The 24,303-nt window shown below is 35.0% G+C and overlaps 1 protein-coding gene and 1 pseudogene across 1 annotated transcript; one reads left to right on the top strand and one right to left on the bottom strand.

Annotated features, from left to right (window-relative positions):
• Window positions 1-2,257: 2,257 nt before the first annotated feature.
• Window positions 2,258-8,379, bottom strand: LOC145563776 (uncharacterized). Its single transcript, XM_081624203.1, has 11 exons — window positions 8,179-8,379; window positions 7,789-7,916; window positions 7,534-7,604; window positions 7,345-7,394; window positions 5,554-5,627; window positions 5,415-5,477; window positions 4,946-5,033; window positions 4,294-4,356; window positions 4,059-4,138; window positions 3,892-3,963; window positions 2,258-2,794 (listed from the first exon to the last, which is right to left on the bottom strand). The coding sequence occupies exons 2-11, from the start codon at window positions 7,818-7,820 to the stop codon at window positions 2,713-2,715; spliced, it is 675 nt and encodes a 224-aa protein (XP_081480329.1). The 5' UTR covers window positions 7,821-7,916; window positions 8,179-8,379; the 3' UTR covers window positions 2,258-2,712.
• Window positions 8,380-14,153: 5,774 nt separating this feature from the next.
• Window positions 14,154-15,257, top strand: LOC145565030 (uncharacterized; annotated as a pseudogene).
• The last annotated feature ends 9,046 nt before the right edge of the window (window positions 15,258-24,303 follow it).

Here is a 24,303-nt window from a genome sequence, read left to right as displayed (position 1 = left end):
CTTCAAAAATCCTAGATTTGGGTTTATGGTTTATTATGGATCTTGAGTAATTGCTTCCCAAAAAAAAAAAAAAAAACGTTCCTTGGTTAAAAATAAAATGAAAAAACAAAAAAATAAATAAAAAAAACACTCCTCCCTTGCCTAGATTTTCAGTCTGAAAATTTTCTCTCATTTCTCATTTTTTTTAGTTCCCTCATTCCTTATTTTTTTTTGAAAGTTTTATCCTTGTTCCTCATTCTGAAGATTTTCCCTCATTCCTCATTTTTTCTGAAAATTTTCATTTGGGCATAGTTTGTGTGATTGTTAAAGAAAGCAAATGATTAGTCATTTTTTGTCCCATGCATTGAATGTGATTGGTCTTTTTCATTTATTAAAGATTGCTCACATATGCAGCCTATTTATGAGCAATGTATTTATTTTCATTCACTTTTTCTTTCATTTATCATTTAATGCACTTACTGTATTTTGGTGCTTCCAATCGTATGGTTTAAGGAATATACAAAAACCTTAATTCCGGTGAAAAATAAGAAATAGTTCCTTAATAAAAAGACGAAGGAGTATAATTAATGTTATCTTTTCATTTTTTTTTTCCATTTTCAGCTTTTTATATACAACCCTTATGGTTATGTATAGCATTTTTCTAAAATAAAACGGGATAAAATTCTTTTAAATTAACAATCAATTTATCAATAAATCCCAATTGATGAGTCATAATTGAACTTGGAAATTTTACCTGTAGAATGGATTGAATTATCTTGAGTGATGTCTTAACCTTGGAAATTGGAATTACCTAAAAAATATCCATTAAACTAATTTGGTGAGAAATGGAAGAAATTGGATATGGGTTTGGACAATTAATTAAGATTTTCCATAAACAACTACTCCCTCCGTCCCCAAAACTTCGACCCTTTTAGGTTGATTTTGCGGTTATTAAGAAACTTAAATTAAATAAACTTTAGAAAATCTCTCGCCTCTCCTCTCATCCTCTCTTCTAGGGTTCCTTCAAAAATCTTGGCTATTTAGGCCGTAAATAGTCTAATTTCTTCGGAAATTGTCTAATTTCTTCGAAAATTAGACTATTACCAACCCTTTTCCCTAAATTTTCTTTAGTTTTGCAATTTAGGTTTCAATAAATCTATACGAGTAAGTGTAGATACGTCCGTCTCCCTATGGTGGAGTCGTTGGTTTAGTTGTTTGTTTATGTTTAGGGCTTGTTTGTGTTTTAGGGTTTATCAAAAAGGTAATCATCTTTTGCCCTATTGTCAGTTCTTTGGTAAAGATTTGTTCGGGATCGCAACGGTTGTCAAGTTTTCAAAAGCGTCCAAGTGAATCACATAAAAGTCATCCTTACGGCTACAACAAATCGTTAGACCGTCTCTCTGAAAAGGCCGTATATTCTAGCGATGTGTTCGAGAGATGTACCACAGTGCAAGATTTTTTCAACGATCGTAGCTTTAATGAAGGAAACCCTAATTTGATTCAATTTTATGTATTTGTTAATGTAGATTTCATTTGTAGATGTCGGATGACATTTTATTAATGAATTGATTTGTTTCAAAAAAAAAAAACACTTAAATAAAAAGAAAAAAAAAATACATTTTATAGGAAAGCTACTTTTGCACAAATATTGTTGGAAATTAGTGGGTATTTTAATGCAAATGGGTCGATCATTTTGAAACTAAAATTAGGCTAAAAGGGTTGAAGTTTTGGGGACGGAGGGAGTATAATTCATAGTCATATCTTCCACCGTAGAACATAAAAAGTTTGGCCGAACATATTTTAGATAACTGTTATATAGATGTATGATCCTTTGTTAATAATAATAATAATAATAATAATAATAATAATAGATGTATTCATAACAGAGTGCAATAGGGATAAAATCCATTCTTCTTCTTTTTTTTTTTTTTTTTCACAGAAACCTAACTTTATTATTTCTCTTCATTCTCTTCTTTGGAACAATTAGATTTAGTCCTTGGTTGACCTAAGTACCAAATAATTTTATTCACTTGTATCATAAAAACTCCTTGTTTAACATATTATTAAGCAAATTACTTTGCACATTGTTTTACTCTATTTGGGTATCAAGCAAAACAATCTTTACAATTACAAATTCAACAAGTTTTTTAAATAAAAGATTTAAACTTAAATAGAACCCAGCTAAGGCTTACTCACAAAATGAATGTGTTCACTTATCATTACAACAAGAAATTGCAATATAAGGGTTAGCTCAGGTTTCCAGTTAAAAACAACACTATTGAAGATAAAACAAAATTATACTGCTCAAATATTTCCCGCCTCTTTGTCAGTATTCTGATGTCCGCTTGAATTTTGAGTGTTAACACAGCTGATCAAATTCAGCACATTATAAAATAACAAAGGCACTCACAATCTTTACAGAATAACAAATGAAGGCATACGATTCAGTTATTCACAACTGATAGTGCGACGAAACTAAATGGTGTCTATGATTCAGCAATTCAAATCCAAAGCCCTAAGGCCTGGATGAAACCTGATGCATATTTACATCACAGCATCCCGAGTTGGGAAGCAATTCTAACCTCTAGCAACTTCACATTACCTTAATTACAGGGTCTGACAACAGTGTCTGAGATCAGATACAAAAGGTAAAGGCTACTACAAGCATTCAGACCTGAGATCACATAATTTCAACAAGCATACAGAGGTGGTATGAACAACATGATTCCGCACTCAAATATCCATGTTGTCGAAAATTTCCCCATCTTCCTCAAAATCCAACTCGTCAGTCAGATATTCATCAGCCACCAAGTTGCTGCAAGAAAAACCACTTGCACAATCAGAATCAACATAAAAGGGAACTTCTAAATTCAAAATAATCATCACCTTTCAATCATATTTTCACTTAAGTTTACACTGTCCTTATTTCAACACTTTTGAGAAAAGGCATTATGTGATTCAACATAACGTAAACAATTAGGTACTTTATAGATGTGAAATACTTCTTGTTTGAGCAACACCTGATGTTTAAAGACTTCCGAAGTACTAATCTGAGGAAATAAAGTTACTATACGATTACCATTCCCATCAAACGGAACAAAGCACATAACCAGACTAAACAGAAGAATACTCCAATACAATTCTCACTTAGGAGGCATTTGGTATATTATAAACGGATAAGGATAGAAGAAAATGGAAAATGGAAAATGGAAAATGGAAAATGCTTAGGCTGTTTGGTATATTATAAACGGATGGGGATAATAAGGGGGATGGCCGGAAGAGGTCATGGGGATAATTAGGAAGACAAGGATAGGAAAAAGTCCCTCTTATCCTGCCAAGATAATACTACGTAGTTTGTAAATGGGAAGAGGGGCAAGGATGATGAAGAAAATACAAATTTAACCTTATACTCCCTCTGTTTTTAAATATTTGCTCCACTTTCCATTTCCAGCCATTTTAAAATACTTCCATTTCCTTATTTGGAAAGCTTTAACAATATTTAATTCATTTATCTCAACTAGTTACCCAACATAAATCATATTTTATTAATTTCATATTCTCTCTCCTCTAATGCTCTAACATACTTTTGCTTTTTTACAATTTTTTTTATTTTTCCACCAACCCCACTACCTCCATATTTTATTACTTTCTCCAATTTCTCCTAAAACTCCGCACATGGATAAATGGAGCAAGTATTTAAACACGGAGGGAGGGTGTAAGAGTGAGTGAGAGAGAGCGAGAGAGATTTAGTAGGGTATTCATGTAACTTAGTTCTAAACCCAATATTGATCTCAATCCATAACAATAAAAAATAGAAAAGGAAATAACATCCTTTAATTCTTATCCCATCATCCTATTCCTATCCCCCATGCCTAAGATGCCGCTAAGGAGATAAAATACTGTAAAATCTACCTCAGGCAGCAGAACCGTAAGCTCACAACACACTTCAGCTTTCTGTTGTAGAAGAAGTAATTGAACGACCATCTGCAAAGGAGAAAATACAAACACAACATTGTCATACTGATCACCCATATTCAAGCAGATAAATTAGTAATGAACATACAGTGATGGAATCTTACATGGCTCCTCTTTGTAAAAAAGGGTCTGCATCACAGTCAGGATTATAACTGTAAATTTCACATTCAGAGAGTTTCACCACCTGCATTACATATAACAAATATTTTTAGTCAAACAAATCAACCTGAGTCAACAACTTCCACTAAGAATTAAAAGGTTATGACAGATTATATTAGCAATATAAATTCTCATGAAATAAAAGGCCACCATTGACATTGATAACTGCTGAAAACTTACTTCATCTAAGGCCTTGTACAAATCTTCGAGGAGTGAACTACCACCATTAGCTTCAATCCATTCCTATACGCAGCAAAGGTAACAAGCACCATAGAAAAAGGTCAACAACTACGACAATAAACATGAAGGCAAAAGCTCACCTAAAAATCTAATATCATTAACTCTTTAGACCAATACATTCACCATAAAGCAATATTATACAAATAAATATAAGTAACAAGCTAAACTAAGTGACTCAAAGATAAGAAACATAGGTAAAGACCTCTGCAATTTTGTCCCTAACTCCCTACACAACTTTTCCTAGATTCCCCAATAACAATGAGATTTCCATTATAAAATGATTGAATCCTCAATCTAATACTAATCAAAATTAATGAATTAATTTTAAAAAAGAATATAAACATAAATAATATATATTTACAAAAATTAACTTTCAGTTATGGATAGTTATTTCATCAACCCATCTAGTACACCAGCATTTAGAATTAGCTTCTTAATACCTACACTAAAGCAGCTACAACAGTACAACACCCCCTACCACAAAAAAAAAAAAAAAAAAAAAAAAAAAGTTCTTTATCCCTAATGTCTATTTTACCAGGTTCTAGGGTAGCAGACTAGCAGATTATCATAAAAACAAGAAAAAGATAGATACCTTTGATGCTTCTCTCATGTAAGAATCAAATAATTGCGCAAAACTGTCCCAGGTTTCATCTATGAAGAACTGGTGAGCCTTCACTGCACTGTGAGGCAGCAAACAAAGTGGGGTAATATCACAACATACAAAACCACATAGCTATAACGAATTGCAATTGAATGCACCCCCACCCCCACCCCCAGCAGGCTTCAAACCCAAAAATATTGAAAAAAAAGATTTACTCATTTGTCAAAACTTGCTACAAAAATTTTACTGTGGGAAATGGAGAGACTTGAACTCTCAGCTCCTACAGGAGCGACAGTTTTCAGAACCGTCTGTCAAACCTCTTGACAACACTCCCAGTACCAATTACGAGAGGATTATATGTGGGTTGCCATGTCGCCCATAAAGCTGACAATGACATTACCCATAATCCTCTTTTTAAAGAAAAAGAAATTCAAAATTAAACATCAGCAAACCCAGTTACCTGAAGTCATAATCTGGATACATGTGGTACAGAGTAAGGACCAAGTAAATCAGTGTCTTCCGGCTGAAGGAACAGTAGTTTGGTTAGTTTGACTAAAAAAAGCATATCATGCCAAACTCATCTAAAAATAAGTAGAAACCTGGATCTGCTAATCAAATTTTCTGTGGGTGACGGAGAATCAGTGTCAGATGATCTTCCAAGTTGATCAAGTATCTGCAAAAAAACAAAATTTTGGCAGCTATGAAGAAAGATCCACAGGTAAAAATTAATGTAACTACAGTTGCAGAATACAATCATAATAATTGTTATCCTTAGATAAGTAACATCAATACATTTCAACATTCAAAAAGGTCAATTAATAAGGAGACAAGAACAAAACATAACACCACAACTCTTCTTATGTGTAAATGTAAAACAACTAGTTAAGTTTTTTATTAAAATATAAAAGCAAAGAAAGCAGAATGCATTTCCAGGAAGCAAGAGAGAAGCATGGCCTCAGTGAACATGGATAAATGATGTATGTAGATGTGGACTAGAAAAGGCAGAAGTAAACTTATAATAGAGTTAATATAATTCTGTCAAAGAAATCAGAGACTGCATTAGCGACTGCATTAGCACCTAAGTTACTTTGCCTCTTTCATTATCACGGACACCAATATTGAACACTTGACCCTCCAGCAAGGATATGGATTATGGAATATTTACCAAACATTTCAATCACCTCAGCGCACCTCATTACATTGGAGACATTGATTAAGGTTAAATCTTAAAAGAAAGGGAAAAGAAAGCAAACTTGTTTAATATATGCTCACAAATGAGCTTAATATATGAATTTTAAAGGGAGTGGAACAAAATAAGCAGGAACATCATAATAGAAGTCACTATGCCGCCCTCTGTCCTAATATTTATTCCCTCTCCTCTCCACCAGAACCACAACACCAAACATTCACACCTATATAAAAAGTAATGAGTACCAATGAAGCATCCTAATCCCATTCATCTAAGGAGTCATCCTTATCCCATTCATTTATAATGTCAAATACTTAAATTATGATGCAACAGAAATAAAGTTTATTGATTATCAATCCATGCTCATATAAAAGCTGGAAAGAAAGGGTCTAAAATGTTACCACTAGACTAGTAAGAGTACAACATAATGAACATATTATTGAACTTCCAAAAAAGAGCTTGGGATCTATGAACGAAAGAATACAATGGATATGATAACATGAAGGAAGATAAAGTGTATACACACTTATAAGGAGATTATAAGTGATAAAAGAGCACACAGGTTCATATGGCCAAGGTTAAGTCAAATCCTGTGGGCCAATCCAAAAGAGTTACGCTCTTTGTGTGGTCTCAACATCCACAAGCATCAAATAGAGTAACTATCTCTGTCGTTAAACATACCTTGGTAACCAAAGTACTCCATCAAATACTTTGAGGCTAAATTAAAGACTGCTCATAGCATTCACACTCAATCAACCATAATATCTCATTGATATTGGTACGTCTCAGATTTCTTCATGCGTATGAAGGAAATGACTAGTTTAATAACAACTACGGTTCTTCCCATATAAAAGTTACAAAAACCCTAGCATAACCCATGCTAAAGAAATACTATGTCCAGCAGAAGTTGAATGGAATTGGAAATATCACTTCTAAAACCAAGAGCAACTAATGCAACCATTTAAAAATTTCCTTGTGAACCTTTTAAGTCCTACTTCCTGATGCAAACCTTTATTTGTTCGTTTATTCACCTTTACATTTTTTTTCATTTGTTTTATATAATAATAAATATCAGCATAGATTAAGATCACTATAGGTCTGCAGTCATATGTCACAACTTTCTAAAGACATTGGAATACTGAAAATTGGCAAACAACAGAACAAAGAAAATCCAAAAGACAAAAGCAAATGATTAATTTACCTCATGTTCTAAACTCAACGAAAGTCTTTTGTCTAAACCTGTGTGCTTACCTGTTAACCAATAAAAACACATACTAAGATCGACGAAAACCGCACCCTAATGACATCCATTCAACCTAACAATAATTATAAATGTGCTTCATGTAGGCAATAATAATCAAACATATATTCATGATGAGTTTCTGCTTACATGAATATGCCTCCAAACATCCCTTAATGGTACGTTCGCCGAGATTTACATGACTCAAGAAATCGTTTATACTGGAAATAAAAGCCGAAACTCACAGTTACTAAATCAATTCAATCAATCAATCAAAACCTAAAATAAGAATCAAAATTATCAAAAATAAACCAATCATATAGACAATCTCCAGGTCTCAGCCGCATAAAACTACTACAAATGCTCAAAAAAACACTCTATAAACTAGAAATTACGAATAGATACCGATTTAATTGAGTGTATTCGAGAAACTTCATGCTTTAATTGAGAATCGATTCTACAGACGGGACTTCGAGGCGGTAGCGGAGGCGGCGGAGGTCTACTTGTTCTATAGAAATCCTTGAGAACTATACCTACAGAAATCAATGAAAATGAATAAAATTATTATAATTACATTGCAAAAATAAAAAATTCAATTCAACAACAATTTGAAAAATGAGATTCATTTCCGAAAACCCTAGCTATAAACTCATCAATAAGAAATAGAGCATTAAATTCTCTCCAAATTACACTGCATAATACTCGAATAAACAAATAAACTAGAAATTTTCACCAAAAAAAAAAACCCTAAATTGAAAAGCAACAACATTGAATTATTCCCCCAAATCAACATACCTGCTTCTAATAACATACGATTAGATGCGGAAGAACTGAGTTACCGAATTCGCGTAGTATCTCACTTTCTGTGTTCTCTTTCACTTTCTCTCTCCTCTGATTTGGTGAAATTTTTGCTGTAAGAAGAAGAAGGTTGAAAATTTAAAAATATAAAAAGGGTTGGAGAAATGGAGCCCTAATTGGAATATTCGGATTTTGGAAGGTCGTTGTTCAAACGATTTGGGGATATTTGTAGTGTAAGAGATTTAAGCGCTTGTTCCGGTGTGTTACATGTTACATCCCGTGGACTTGATTACAATTTTTTTTGAATAATTGATTATCAACGTTCTCATATTTTAATTTAATAGTTCTTCCGTTCTATTAATATTGCAACAAGGTAAAATTATGCATTCAAAAATACATTTTATATGCTAAATATATATAATTGTGCAAGAGTAAAAATTATAAAAAGTTGATATTGTGAAAGTATTTTATGAGACGATTTCAACAAAATCCTACATGACTATATTTTGCTTAACGTATAAATCATATTATATAATCAAATAAGAGTGATAAATAGTGCAAAAAGTCCATTGTTGAAATATTAATGGAACGGAGGAAGTATTATGATTTGAGGTGTCAAAATCTAGCCCAATCGATCTGATTTGAAATCGACTCGAAAAATATCCGAATCATATTTTAATTTACATGGACACGATAATTTAGCATGATTTAAATTTGAAATTAGACCTATTTATAATAATTATTAAGGAAGTCACTTGAAATATTAAAAATTAAAAAATTACAATAATTTAATACACTATGCAATTTTGAAAAAAACAATAACTACAAGTAGGCTATGTAATGCTTGGGTTAAAATTTCATGTAAAATGTTTTTTAAATGAGAAAAATATTTCATTGCATATTGGGATTGTTGTTGGATTGGATTTAAACCAAAATATGTGTGTAAATGCAAATTGTATTGTTAGTAGTAAAATTAAAATTAAGCATAAATTCATGGAGTCAATTAAAGATGGGCACGGGTCGTGCCGGCACGGGCCCGGCACGATTCCGACACGGCCCGGCACGGCGGCCCACCTGTGGGCCGTGGGCCGTGCCGTGAACAAAAACCTGGGAATCGGCATGGGCACGACGCGAGGCACGGCGGGCGGCACGGTGGCCGGCCCGTGGGTCGGCACGCCGGCACGGTCCGGCACGACACTCATAATTTTTTTTTATTATATGTATTGTTGTTTTTTTTGCTAAATTAATAGAATTATTTATATAAACTTAAACATAATTAGATAAATAATTTATATAACCTTAATTAAAATAAAGTTGTTCAAAACAAAATATATTAACATTAACATAAACATAAATTAATAACATTATTTATATAAAATTAAGTTGTACTAAAATATATATATATATATATATATTTTTAATTTACATTTTTTATATATATAAAAAAAAAAGTGGCACGGTCTGGCCCGCAGCCCGACACGGCCCGCCAGGCACGTGGGCCGTGCCGTGGGCTGGGGTGTGCCAAATTTAGGCACGGCACGGCAAGCCCACCACCGCGGCACGGCCCGTTGCCCATCTTTAGAGTCAATCTAAACCTTGCAAATACTTGGGAGCAAGGTTTATCTGAGCAAACGATGATCAGGAGCACTTGGATAGATATTGTGGGAATGAAAAATGTTTCGAACTATTTCCTGAAGCGAAGGTTAATCACTTAGTGAAATTTAAGTCTGACCACACCCCCATTTTGGTTAGACTTAAGATTTAAGAAATAAGCATGTGAAGTGGTCCTTGCTACTATGAACTCTTCGATCAGTCTCTCTCGCGGACAATGAGCTTCTTTGCCAATCTTTCACCATGGATGAGAGTTTTTCTGCCACTTGTGAGATGCACCCATGTAAAGCACCAAAAAGGCATACATTAGGTGATGATACACTACTAGTCATGATTGTATTATTCTTCACGTGTTTTCTTTCTCGAGGAGTGTAAGACCATTTCCAATGGTGAGACTTGAGTGAGTATTTTTAGGAGAGAGAGAGTATTTTTTGCAATGTATACCAATAAGTTGGTATTTAAACTTAGCAACTCCAAAAGAAAGTTGCTAAGTTTGAAAACTCAACTTTGAGTCTCATTTGATAAAAAGCATGGGCCCCTTGTCAATATTCTAATATATTTTGTAATTTATTTAAGTTTTACGTTTTTTTTTAATCTTACAATATTGGATATCTCCAATGGCTACTACAACCAACGACTACTTTTTATTTTTGCATTTTAAATCTATTAAGAGTGAACCATTTTCTTCCGAAAAATTAACTCTCAAGCATTTCTGTGTTATAATGAATAATAATAAATATTTGTTTCAATCTTTTTTACAGCTCTTACGTACCAACAACCCAGAAATAATTACTTCACAAATCGAATCTCAAAGCCCTCAAATGGTAGAATCACCAAATCAACACCCTGAAACTCCAATTGAGCATCAAAACCCCCGATTCTCAAATCAAGACCCTGAAACTCCAATTGAGCATCAAAACCCCCAATTTAACACTCAATCGTATGATAATGATGATGAAGAATTTACAGAGGAAAATGATGATGGACGATATTGTCGTTGACTAACCGAGGAAAATGAAAAGCTTATTAGTGCTTGGTTATTCTCATCAAAAGACAAGGAGAACAGTGCAAATACGAAGTCGGATGGTTTTTGGACACAAATAATAGCTGAATATAAAGAAAGCATGAAAGGAAGATGTCGTAGAGATATGGCCCAGTTGAAGCAACGATGGTTTAGGACCATGTCATATGTAAACAAGTTTGTAGGTTGCTATGCTCGCACTAAGCAACTCAACCCAAGTGGTATGACTGAGGCCAATCTCACCACTGAGGCACTTAAGCTTTATGAGAACAAAAATTGAAAAACAAAGTTCCAATATTTACATTAGTGGAATGCATTAAAGAATCAAGCAAAGTGGATTCAATAGAGTGAAGGCATGGCAAAGAAAGCTCGCCCAACTAGACAAGGTGGTTCAAACAAAAGATTAAAGGTGTCCGATTCCGGGGTTGATATAACAACCTCGTCTAATGTTGAAGCCTCACTGTAGGCGTCATTTGAAGCGCCCCTATGTTAAGCATGTGTGAATATGCTAGGCACTCATAGGAAGTGGGAATTGACATAATACGATTAGGGACAAGGAAAGGAGGGAGCCGCCAACAAGTTTTTAAGGAACTTGTAAACCGTTCACGGATCATAAAAGGCAACCATGATAAAGGGACAACGAAAGGCAACAACGATTGACCCGTGAAGGTTACACCCCATTCATAATCCATGAGATTACTAACTCCATATGGTTCGGAACCACGAAAGGAGGATCGAGGATGATGGTACGAAGTGAGTTATGGAGTCACATTCGCCTGTATTGGCCTCTACTCGATTCTTATAGCGAAAAGTATTCCTGCAATCTTAAAGGCATGCAAACAAAGATTCAATTTGCTCTAAACTATAATTATGCTAAATTGGTTGAATATTAATGCACACACATAATTCTAAAATATTTGTAATCACTTAATTAAATAACAAGATTAAAAAGGAACCTAAACCGGTTGTCCAAATTATCTTATTAGTCGTGATTTTCAATTACATATTCCCTTTAAACATGCAATATGGTGATCAATAATAACAATAGAATCAACATTAACATTGGAAGCAATTTAACCGTATCGTTAGTCAAATCAAATAATGATAATAACCCTAATCATGATACTAGCAATATTAAAATAGAATAAGTAATTAAATTAATCAATTACTCATATTATGCGCGTTTCTTAAAATTGCTACATCATGAATAAATTGTTAGTAACTTCAATAAAAATATAAATCAAATGGAAATTAAATTAAATTAAAAGTAGAGTTGATTTGGTCAAAACCCTTAGTTAATTCTACCTTTCATGCCTTGGTTTAAGGACAGAACCTCGGGTCAAGTATGGATTCCTTGAAGTGCTTAGGGGAAGTATTATGGAAGAATAAGGAGGCTAGTGTTTAGGCTAAAGAGGGAGAAGATAATGATTTTTAGTGTAAGGAGAGAGAGAATGATTTTTGGTGCCCCGAAACTGAGGAAATCAGGTTTGTATTTATAGAGGAGACGAGTAGGGGGATGCCCGGAACCCTAGAAGAGATAAGAGCTGCAGAAAAAAACCTAATTGGGCATCGTGAAATGGTGTTGGGCACCGTGACACGGTACGGGGCACCGTGTCATGGCATTGTCCACCGTGGTGCGGCACAGAGCGCCGTGTCGCGGTGCACAATTCAGCTCTAAAAACGTCCAGATTCATAAAGCGCGTAAAGAAAACATGGAGAAGACACATGAAAGCACCGTGTCACCGTATGTGTACCGTGAAACGACACTAGTCCACCATGGCACGTTATAGCACACCGTGTCGCGGTGTACAGTTTGCCTAAAAATACGTCCATGTGTTATAAGCGCGTGAGAAAAAACGTGGAATAGACACGGGAAAGCACCGTGTTACAGTATGTGTAACGCAAATGGTGCAGAATACCGTGTCACGGGACCAGGCACCGTGACACGTCAGCAATTGCTGCGAAGCGGCAATTTAGTTGTTACGCGGTAATTCCAGTTTTTTACGCGTTTTTAAAACTATGATAACTTTTGATCCGTAACTTGGAATAAGGAATATAAATATATCATTGGAAAGCTTATCAATTCTACTTTCCAACCCAATTTGAATTCGGTCAAAATCATTTGTAGATTTTAAGATATGGCCATTTTAGTGAAAGGGTGTCGGTTTTGGGCCGAGTTTAGTATTTTGCTCATATCTTCTTCGTTTTAAATCGGAATTGGGCTTATGATATATCGTTGGAAAGATTATTTCAAGGCCTATCCAACCAAATAATAATTGGATCAAAATTATGGGGCCACAAAATCAGTTTCTCTTGGTTTTTTGATGTGGACACGAAAAGTGGAAAGTAAGTTATGGTTTGAGGAAATGGGCTAAAAATTGGGTTGGTTTATGAAATGTATTAGGATTGAATATGGATTAAGAACTTCAAAGGTTAAATACTCAACCCGACCAATAATGGCAGTGAAAGGTTGTTCATCATCGAGTTTGGTTTTGGGGAGACATTTTTAGGTGTCTACACTCACCAAGTACACCAAATGAAGTTGTAGATTCAGCATCACCAAGTGAAGTTCATCCATCGGGAAGAAGGGATGCAAAAGGGAAAGGTAAGGTACAAGTGTTTCAACCTAGCCCTATAGTTAGAGAATTAGCTAATGACTTGAAGCAAATGGAGATGAAAAAATTGGATCTTTTAATTTAGAGACCATTGCAAACTCAAAGAAGATGGAGGCAGAAAATGAGCAAAGGAAGCTTGATTATGAAGCATTGTTGAAGGATACAAGTGGGTTTTTAAGTGAGTAAAAGCTCCACCATGGGTATTTATGTGACATGATTAAGAGAAAATATGGGATTTAGAAAAATTTAAGTAGTTATGATCTTGTGTGCAAAATGATGATCAATTAAACTATGAGATATTTGGTCTTTAATTTTATTTCGATTGAGCTTCCAATTTTTATATAAAGGTTTGCCCAAATAAGTAGAAGTATATGTCTAGCTAGTAGTGTTACTATTGTTAGGATTAAAGTAGTGTAGCTAGTAGCTTAGGTATTAAATAGTGATATTTGTATTGTCGTTTGGGCTTTGTAGGACTTATTTTCGGACTAAATTAATGTAGTATTTGTATTGCCTTTTGGTTTTATATTAATTTGTGAGTAGTTGGACCTCAGTCCTCAGTGTAATATATTAGCAGATCAATGTAGTAAATTCAAGCATAGTAATGGTGATGCGTTAAATTCAAAATCCACCTACTCTCACTCTATGTTTGTATTTGTATTCAGATTCATACTTTTACACTCACTACTTTGCTGCATTCCATCTTCATTAACCCATAACTTCTCAAAATGTACAACAACACACACTTAGATTTTAGTGAAATTGATCCTAACACAAACCCAAACTTAGAAGATAATCAAAATCCATATTTAGCCTGGTGTCTCGATGACATGATCATTGACTTGATGGCTGATGATAATTCAACTCAAAGGCTTCAAGAAATTGTTGAGTTGGATATTGCAGAACAACAAAATGTAAGCTCATCAAGTAGGCAACGCCCTAGAAAGAAAAGGGATTACATTTTCAGAAAACGTGAAGAAGCACATAAGCTACTTGTCCAAGTCTAATTTGCCGGGAATCCGATGTATAATAAACGACATTTTTGCAAGACATTTCACATGAGAAAACATGTATTTCTACGCATTGTTACCGCTCTTAAAAATCATGATTCTTTCTTCCAGTTGAAACGTGATGCAACTGGTCGAGTCGGGTTATCACCACTCCAAAAATGTACATCAGCCATTCGTATGTTGGCTTATGGAGTTGCTGCTGATGAGTTAGATGAGTACTTAAAAATTGTAGAGGTCAACAACCATGGAGTGCTTATGAGGTTCGTCACTGGAGTGGGTGAGTTATTTGAGGAAGAATACTTGAAAAAACCCAACTCCAATGAAATTCGCCACCTCCTATAAATTGGTAAAACGAGAGGTTTCCTGAGAATGCTAAGGAGCATAGATTGTATGCATTGGGAGTGGAAGAATTGTCCCACTGAATGGCAAGGTCAATTTAAAAGAGGTGATCATCACAAGCCGACTATTATGCTTGAGGCTGTGGTATCACAAGATTTATGGTTTTGGCATGCTTTCTTTGGTACACCGGGGTCTTGCAATGATTTAAATGTACTTTAACGATCACCGGTACTCAATGAATTATTATTAGGTAGAGCTCCTGAGGTCCAATATAGTGTTAATAGTACCAAATATAATATGGATTACTACCTTGCTGATGGTATTTATCCCAAGTGGTCAATGTTCGTGAAAACCATTCCTTCACAAGGGCCAAAGAGAAAATTGTTTGCAAAAGCACAAAAAGGAGCTAGAAAAGATGTAGAACGGGGGTTTGGTGTACTTCAAGCTCGATTTGCAATTGTGCGTAATCCTGCTCGTATTTGAGATAGGAATAGGATTTGGGAAATAATGAGAGCATGTGTCATACTACATAACATGATATTTGAGGATGAGAGGGATACTTATACGATTAATTACAATAGCTTGCATGAAGAACTAAATGATGAAGCACCTCCGATAACATACTCTGTGTCCGAACCTCTTGCTCTTAATTAATTATGAAAGCTACAATGAAAGAAATGATAGGGTCCGGGATAGAGCCACACATTGAGCATTACAAGTTGACTTAGTTGAATATATATGGAATAAATCCAGAGGTGAAACTATTGACTTAGATATTTGATATTTTAATCTATTAATGTAGTACTTAATGTTTTATTTTATAAGGATTAATGTTTTCTTTTATGAGAATTAATGATTTGTTATTAATTATAGTGGTGTACCTATGTGTGCCAATTTCTAATATCTTAAATGCAACGCCTTCTAAAATGACCAATTTTTATTTTTTTATTATTTACTTTTTTATGATATATAGTTTCCAAGCCATGATAATGCTAATTTTGTTTAGGATTGATTGCTATAGCATTCTTTTTGTTTTTTTTTTTTAATTTTAAAAAATACGAATTAGAAAACAACTCCTCACAAAAGAAAAAATAAATGGATTTGGTGGGCCATAAATTGAAAGTGACATTTGTATACTTTAGTGAGTCTCATCATTGGAAAATTAGGCTTCACATGAGTTGCTAAATTAAGAAGTGGGTATGGTATCACCATTGAAGGTAAAAAATAACTCATTTTGTATTTCAATATTCAAACTTGAGTCTCACCATTGGAGATGGTCTAAATTTTATAAATATTTTATTGATCCCAAAAGTTAAATCCCCTACTACTATTTTAACCTTTTGCCCTATTTTTTACGTCGTGTGTTCTATAAAATAGATTCCAAGGCAATAAATTTGAAGTCCATCATCTCAAAAGTCATCATCGAAAATCAGAGTGCTTTCATTCCATGTTGATTAACACATTGATTATGCTTTAATTACTATGGAACTCTTTCACACGGTGAAGAAAAGGAGTAAGGGGCCTAATAATAGGACAATGGTTATGAAGCTTGACATGAATAATGCTTATCATAGGTGGATTGTAGAGTGGTTCTTCCTTGAGAAAATTCTCCTATTCGGTTTTAGTAGAAATGGGTGAAAAAAGTGATGAGTTGGGTCTCGATAGTCTCATATTCTTTTGTTATATTAATAAGGTTGTATTATGTCCACCCAAGGTCTACGACAAGGTGACCCTCGATCTTTCTCCATATTTGTTTATTACGATTGTTGATGCTTTCTAAAGTCTAATCAGGAAAGCGTCGAATGAAAAATTAAACTGATTCATGGTTGGTGCAAGTAGAAACATGCCAAAAAATCTTTCAGACATAAAATTAACTTTGATAAGTTGGAGTAGGGATGGCTATTAGGTTGTGCAAACAACCTAATAGTACAGGGCCTCACAAATTTTTTTTTTCACAAATGATAAACCACTGAAATTAATCTAAAGCAAAAACAAATTAAAAGAATTAAACAAAACAAATTTTTATGCAAAAAGTAGTTATGTTGTGTGCTCTCTAAACTTGTTCCCTTGTAATTTCCTTATGCAACACTAACCCTTCATCCATATTACAATCCTTCTTACTGGTGAACATATTGTCCTACGTTATACCATTCTGGATTTGGGCAAAGACCGCTGCTAGATATCCAACTTCGTTGTTGAAAACTCTCATGTTTCACGTAGTTCATTTGGCCCCACAAAGTTGACATAAATTCTACAATTCGCTCACTTTCAACACCATTAATCCTTGGTATAAAAAAGCTGAATATATTTTTGAACCTATTACTTTACAGAAATGGATTCACTCTAATAGGCTAAAATTGTATTACCTAATTAAAGTAATCCTAGAGTCCACTTACAAGGTAGTCATGGAGGCAGGGTTGAATCCAAAGGGAAACAATGTTCTTCTTCCTAATTAATTAATATAATTTAAATTATTAAGAAACGAGTATGATTTGTATGAATTATAATCGAAGCAAAAATTAAATTGAGGGATAACATCAATATTAAAAGGCATAGGGTATAAGTTCACCAATGAATAATGTTTTGATGAGATAAAACACAATAGTCAACAACCAATATTGCAATTAATCAAATTAATAGGCTCTCACAATTTGTTAATCATAGAATTTAGAAATAACAGGCTCTCGTAATCAGCTGTTAGATCCAATTCTACCTATTGAAGCTAGCTTTGATATCAAAGTTTTATCTCTCAATCATAAAATCAATATTTCATATAATTACAATCAAACCACGCCTAATCTAATTTCATAGAATTAAAATAATAAATAGGAAATTAACATAAAATACCAACAATTAACAAGAACAAATTATCCTTTCATATAAATTCATAGATCCCTAAATCCCTAGAATTAAACAACTCATACATAATTAATTCGAAATTAATCAAAGCAATTAAATCAAACATATTGAAAGCAACAGTTAAAATACCTAATAAAATGGTTAAGAAATAATTATTATCACACAAAAAGAAAATTTGAACTTCTATTATGAAAACTTGAATCCAATCAACATTAATTATAAGAGTGCTTCAAACAAATTCTCTCTAAAAACTAAAAGCTAGAAATTAGTTAATGAAAAGTGTGCTTAAGAAAAACTAAGTTTTGGTTTTTATAATAATCCTTGTTAGGTTCTTACCTTCTTGGGTTTTGAAATGATCAAGCTGGTTGCTGCCTGTTTTGGTATTGTCAACTAATTCCCATGTGTAGGATTAGCTAGTCCACGTATTGAAAAATGATAGCCTTTTTGAAAAAATGTTCAAGAAAAGAAGACATCCCATGTGAAATTCTGTGTTTTATACAAAGTATGTAATTAATATAAGATTTGTTTTTCTTACTATATATCCCATATATGATGGAGTATGTGAAAGTATTTTGTCAATTTAAGCATGGAAACTACATAGTATGTTGTATTGTTGTTGATGATATTAAGTGATATTTATTTCTCTTGTTTACTACGCGCTCTCATATGTTATTATTATTTTTTTTTTAATTCTATTGTCTTTCTTATATGATCCATTATTGCATTAATTAAATGATTTAAATCTATGACTAGTATGGAATGTTATTCTTGATATTTCAGTTGAAGGAAATGTGCCCTTATTTAAGTGAAAATGGGCAACATGCAGTAATAGTTGCGCATTTTTTAAAGGTAAAGAATGAATGTTTTAATTATTGTACAGGCCTTGGTTTCATACATGGTGGTGAGTGTTACTACAGTAGTACTGACTCTTGGGGACTTTGTTGCTACAATCCCAATTAAGCAAAGATTATAAATGCTAGTCTCATAGTTGCAGTTTACATCCATTCGTTTTATTTGATAGTCTTATTTGGAAATTAGGTAGTAATAGTACTACTTACTAATAATTTATTATTCGTAAGGGTAAATACAATGATGAAATGAAATACACTATCAATGATAATATGAATTGTGTTTTTGTGTTCATATGACTTTTAGTAGTGTGATATCATTTTACTTCAATTTCACTTCCAAATCATAATTATATTTTTGTCAATGTTTTGTATACAACACTTTCCTTGTAACGCTATTATTTTGTTACAGTAAGAATTGCCCTCGTAAGGAGCGTTACTTTTTATTTTACGTATAAACTACAACTAGAATCATTATTTTCAATGTATAAAAAATTGTTATAGGGCCATTTACCGTATGTATGTACTATGTATAAGAAAATACACGTTCAAAAAACGAGTTGTTGGATTGGTCGTCCAACATTCTTGTCTGCTTCTCACTACAATTGTATTTTGACCAAGCTAATATAGTTAAGCATCTTAGATATATATATTTAAATATTGCCAAAACTAATTAAACAAAAAAGAAAATTAAAGTTTTTCATGATTGCTAGTTGTTTTTTTTAACTCTTTTTACAAGTGAATAATACTGTGATATAAGCCAAGTCTAATGAGGTATTATATAACTTGATTATCAACTAACCAACTAAATGATTTGATCTTTACGCCTAGAAAAACAATATGTATGACCACAAAGTTGATATCTGTAGGGAATATTTCAAGCATTACGATAACCCCAAACTTGAACCCCACTGTGATCATACACTAAAGTACGGTGGCGTTCCAAAGGGAAAGAAAAAGAACAAAAAGAGTCGCCAACAAGTTTTAGGAACTTGTAAACCCAAAAGACAATCCAAAGGACCGTCAACTACTCCATAAGGTCTTGAACCAAACAGGGTCCGGGGATGAAGGTACGAATCCAATCTACAAAAGAAAGGACCCGCCCTATAAAAATAGGCCTCTACTTTGTTCTACTCGTATTCATGTGCGCTTTTCGAATAACATACAAACATTATATTGAACCTACCCTGTTTATCTATGTTGGTTGAAATTAATGCACAAATAAGACTATTATTGGCGATCACTTGAATTAAAATCACATTAGCCTAAACCAAATTATTAATTATCTTATTAAGCGTGATTTCAAGTACAAATTCCCTTTAACAATCATAAAAGGTGTGATCAAGCAATAACAATAAAATATAAATAATATCAAGCAACATAATAAATAAAGCAATAAATAATAATAACGATGATAATAACATGATAAGGCATAATAAAGCTTAAATATAATAGCAAAATCCTAGGCATGATACTAACAAGATTAATAACAAATCCTAGCATGTCACTAAACAATAAAGATCAAAGCTTCAAACCTAACATGGCACTAACATGATATTATAATATTAGAAATAATAAGAGGCAACCTAAACATGATACTAGAAAGCATTAAAAACATCCTAACATGATACTAGGAAGCATTAAAACAATAATAAGCATGCTTTCTACATTGAAAGAGAGTAATAAGTTACATACTTTGAAGCCTCGTACCTCTTTCTAATAACAAAATACACAAGTTAGTAAACTTCAATGAAAATAATAAAGAACAATAATTAAAGAATTAAAGAATTAAATTATAATCAAATTAAATAAAGTTTAGACTAGTTTTGGACCAAACCCTCAGAAAATATCAACCTTTCACGTCTAGGGCGAAGGCAACTTCGAACTTGGCTAGGTGACTCTAAGTCTTGTGAATGCGGAATATTGTATTTAAAAGGGTAGTTTAGAAAGAGAGAAAGAAAAGAATTAAGTAATTCTTGAGAGAATAAAAATTAAGAAATAAGGAATAATTGAATGTGAATTGATAATTGTGAATGATTTCTGAAAACAGGGATTCAGACGCTATTTATAATGAAAATAATCCGGAAAAACATAGAATTTGATAAGGAATAAAACTCCACGCTGTCGCCAGGAATTAACTCTGTCGCGACGCGACAGGGTCTGTCGCGAGGCGACAGGGTCTGTCGCGCGGCGACAGACTTATCGTTTGGCGACAGCCTGTATTAGCGCGTTTTTCTTCACGCGGAATCCGATCTTTAATCAACTTGATCTACGGAATCCGTACAGAAGATAAAATATATTTTTAAGATAACAAAACGATATTTTATTCCAAATAAAAATCTATTAAAAATAATTAATTATTAAATCTAATAATATTAGAATTAAAAGGAACCTTCTAGAAACTTCTAGAAAACTATAATTAATCCTAATAGTTTTAGGAATAATAATTAACATTGGGCCCTCCTCTAGATCATTGGGCCGCATTTAAAATAATTAACCAGGCCCAGTTTAGTATTTTGGCCATAACTTCCTCAATATTCATCGGAATCGATCTTATAATATATCGTTGGAAAGATCTTTTCAAGCCCCATCCAACTACACTATTATTGGACCTTTATCATGGACCAAACGTAAACTGGTTCGGCTATTTTCAAATAAAATCATTTTCAAAAACAGAGAGAAAAGAATTTTATTAAAACTAAACCGCATCACTCGACTTTCAAACCACTTTCACCTAATTCGATAATAACACAACGTGAAAGGCATTCATCACTGGGTTTGGTTTTGGGGAGACACAAATGGGTGTCTACAGAAGCCCCCACTTTGACTGAGTTTGGAGAAACTTAAGTTTCGAAAAACGAGAGTCAAAGTATCGATAGGGACGGAGAATGATTCAAAACGTTCTTCGATTCCAAATCATTCTTATAACGCCGATACCTGCAAACTAATCATTAGTTAAAACAGATAAAAGAGTTAAGAAACGCGTATCTTGCACCGTCGAGCACACGTCTCTGAACGTAACCATTTGCTGTTGCTTCATATGTTGTTTGTGACAACACCCACAGTGCCTCGTGAACGTCATCGTTGAAGATAACCATATGTCGCCGTCTTCAATATTCTTGGTAACAATCCTCCACAGTATTTCGGGAACATCGTCGAAAATAACTGTATGTCGTCATTTCCAGGTGTGGCCGTACGTCGCCACGGCAGTACGTCGCCGCTATAGACAATCTCTTCTTTACCTTGAGGGACCGTCGAAGTTGACCTTGCTTCGCCATCTCCACTATTTGTGACACTACCTCGCCACGGCCGTGCTTCGCCACTAGACAACTCCTCTCTATGTTGGGACATCGCCAAAGAATCATTCTACTTATTGACCCTTAATATATTGTTGTTACTATTGCTTTTGTATATTTGTGCCAGTACTTTGGTGCTTTTGCCTTTGTGAACCATTACTTTGGTGCATCTATTGAACCAATATTTCGGTGCCTGTTGAACCAATATTTCGGTGCCTTATTTGTTGAACCAATATTTCGGTGCCTTATTATGAGCCAATACTTAGGCGCTTTAAGTTAAGTGAGACGATCTTTCATCAAGTCGATCACTCAGTGCATTGCAATCAAGCTGACTAAATCATGTCAATTTGCTTAAAGGGGCTAACTGGCGTGCCAAGGAACCCAAATTACTAAACTAGACCCACAAAACCATAAGGAGAGGCCCGGCACTCTGTCGCCGCTCCAGCGCTGGCCAGAGATGCCTGTCGCGAGTCTTTTCATCTGTCGCCGCGCGACAGAGTCTGTCGCCTCGCGACAATTCTGTCGTTTGGCGACAGAATCGGGGTTTTAAACCCGTCTTCTTCTTCATTTCTATTTCGCTGCTCTGCTTCTCAAATTTTCGCAAAAAATTCAATTCACTCGTCCTTGCTCATTTCTCAACCAAATTCGCTCAAACTTGTTGCAAATCGAAGCTTTTCTCATCTATTTTCCCGATCCATGTAAGTTTTGCTCAAACTCTACTCGGTTTTTTTACGAATTATGCATTCTTGTTCGCGAATTTTCGAAAAATTCAAAAATGTTCTTGCTTAATTTGCTTTGTTTGTTGAATTTTATGCCTTGAATTTGTTTAATTATGCTTGTACATTACCTTAGGAGTATTTTGAGACTTGTTTGACTCAATTTGGTGAAGAAACGAAGGATTCACCATTGTTGGACCTCTTGAGGTCGTGAATAACAATGTGAGTCGTTCTTTGCATTTTTACTGCTTCTACTTGTACAATTTGTCACAATATTCATCATATGTTTGCAAGAAATTGTTTATTGGCTGAAAGAACATTTCCATGCTTATTTGAAATTTTGCTCTGTTTTAGTACTACGTACTCTGTTTTTTTTTGTTTTGCGAACATAGTATCATGCGGCCTAGGCGAACCTTAGATACTGTAGAGCCTTAAACTTAATTACTTTTACATACTTTAGCATGTCTAGACGACGTGGTTCCGGTTCTCGGTCGAGGGACACTCGTCGAGAGGACGAGCCCACCAGCGAGGGCGAGGACGTGCCTTCTACTTCCAGGCTGGGTCTCATGCCGGATTGGGACAAGCGCACCCTGTTTCATGCGCCGGTTCATCATTTGTCGGAGCGGATCCGACGAGGTTTTGCGAGTGGGAGGACCCGTAGCCATGGCTTGGGTAATTCCACCATCATTTCTCTGTACGACAACTTCATCAGTTGCGATGAGGGTCTTCGTCGTCTTTGGGAGTCATGTGGGTTGACTCCTCTACTGCAGGCCACCCGGGCCATGTTTTCATACGATGGGGGTAACCTCGTCGTCCGAGCTTTGGTGGAGTTCTTTTGAGACACCACCAACACCTTTCATTTTCCCTGGGGTGAGATGACAGTCACTCCAGCTGACTTCAGCCTCATTACGGGGCTAGAGTTTCAGTCTACTCCTCTGCCTTTCGATGCCGGTGTTATTGTCTATTCGCCGGAGGTTCAGGAGCTATTGGGGCCGATCGTTGTTCGGGCCCAGGCTGAGGCTCAGTCGGGACAGCTGAGTTCCCGATGTATTCGTCGCGGCACGCTGGCTGCAGCTTTTGAGGATGCTGCTACCACCCGAGAGCAGCGGGTGCGCATCTTTGTGCTGATCTTGCTATCTGGGACGTTTTCCCCTGATCGAGGTAGTAGAGTACTACTATACTACCTGTCTGCTGTTCGCGACCTCCAGTTGGTCGGGACACATGACTGGGCCAGCATGGCCTATGCGGACTTTCTACTGGGCTTGCGGCGCTCCTGTCGTCATAAGGCCTTGTCTGGAGAGATAGCCCTTTCCAGTTTTTGGAGGGTCGTAGAGGTACATATCCTTTCCTTTTTGAGATTTTAACTTTAGATTTGGAAGCACAATCTTTACTAATTTTCATTTGTTCCGTATAGATCTGGTTCTACGAGTACTTTCCTTCTCTTGCACCTGCGAGACCTTCTCCTCGCGTGCTCCCTATCGCCGCCAGTTGGGGAGGTCGCAGAGGTCCGCCGGAGGTGCTGCGCCTTCGAGAGATGATTCTCACGGTTGGTTTCTTCAATTCATACTTTTTCTTTTATCATCTTTCGGTGTCAGTATCTTACTTAGTAATGTTTTCAGGAGCCTAGCCCGGTCTATCGACCTTGGGCTGCTTTCCCTATCTCTGCGCTGGCGGCGCAGTATACAGCTGAGCGTCGTTACTTTCTGGGGACGTATGATGCGGTGGTCTACCTAGGGGAGAGGGTAGCCATCCAGCACTCCTCAGATACTTTTGTTGTTCCCGCTCCTCCACCTAGGCATATGTTCCACGA

Source organism: Chenopodium album, chromosome 10, assembly GCF_948465745.1.
Source record: "Chenopodium album chromosome 10, dcCheAlbu1.1, whole genome shotgun sequence".
Taxonomy (NCBI): domain Eukaryota; kingdom Viridiplantae; phylum Streptophyta; class Magnoliopsida; order Caryophyllales; family Amaranthaceae; genus Chenopodium; species Chenopodium album.
Note: the sequence above shows the minus strand (reverse complement) of the source record. Positions and strands in the feature narration are given on the sequence as shown.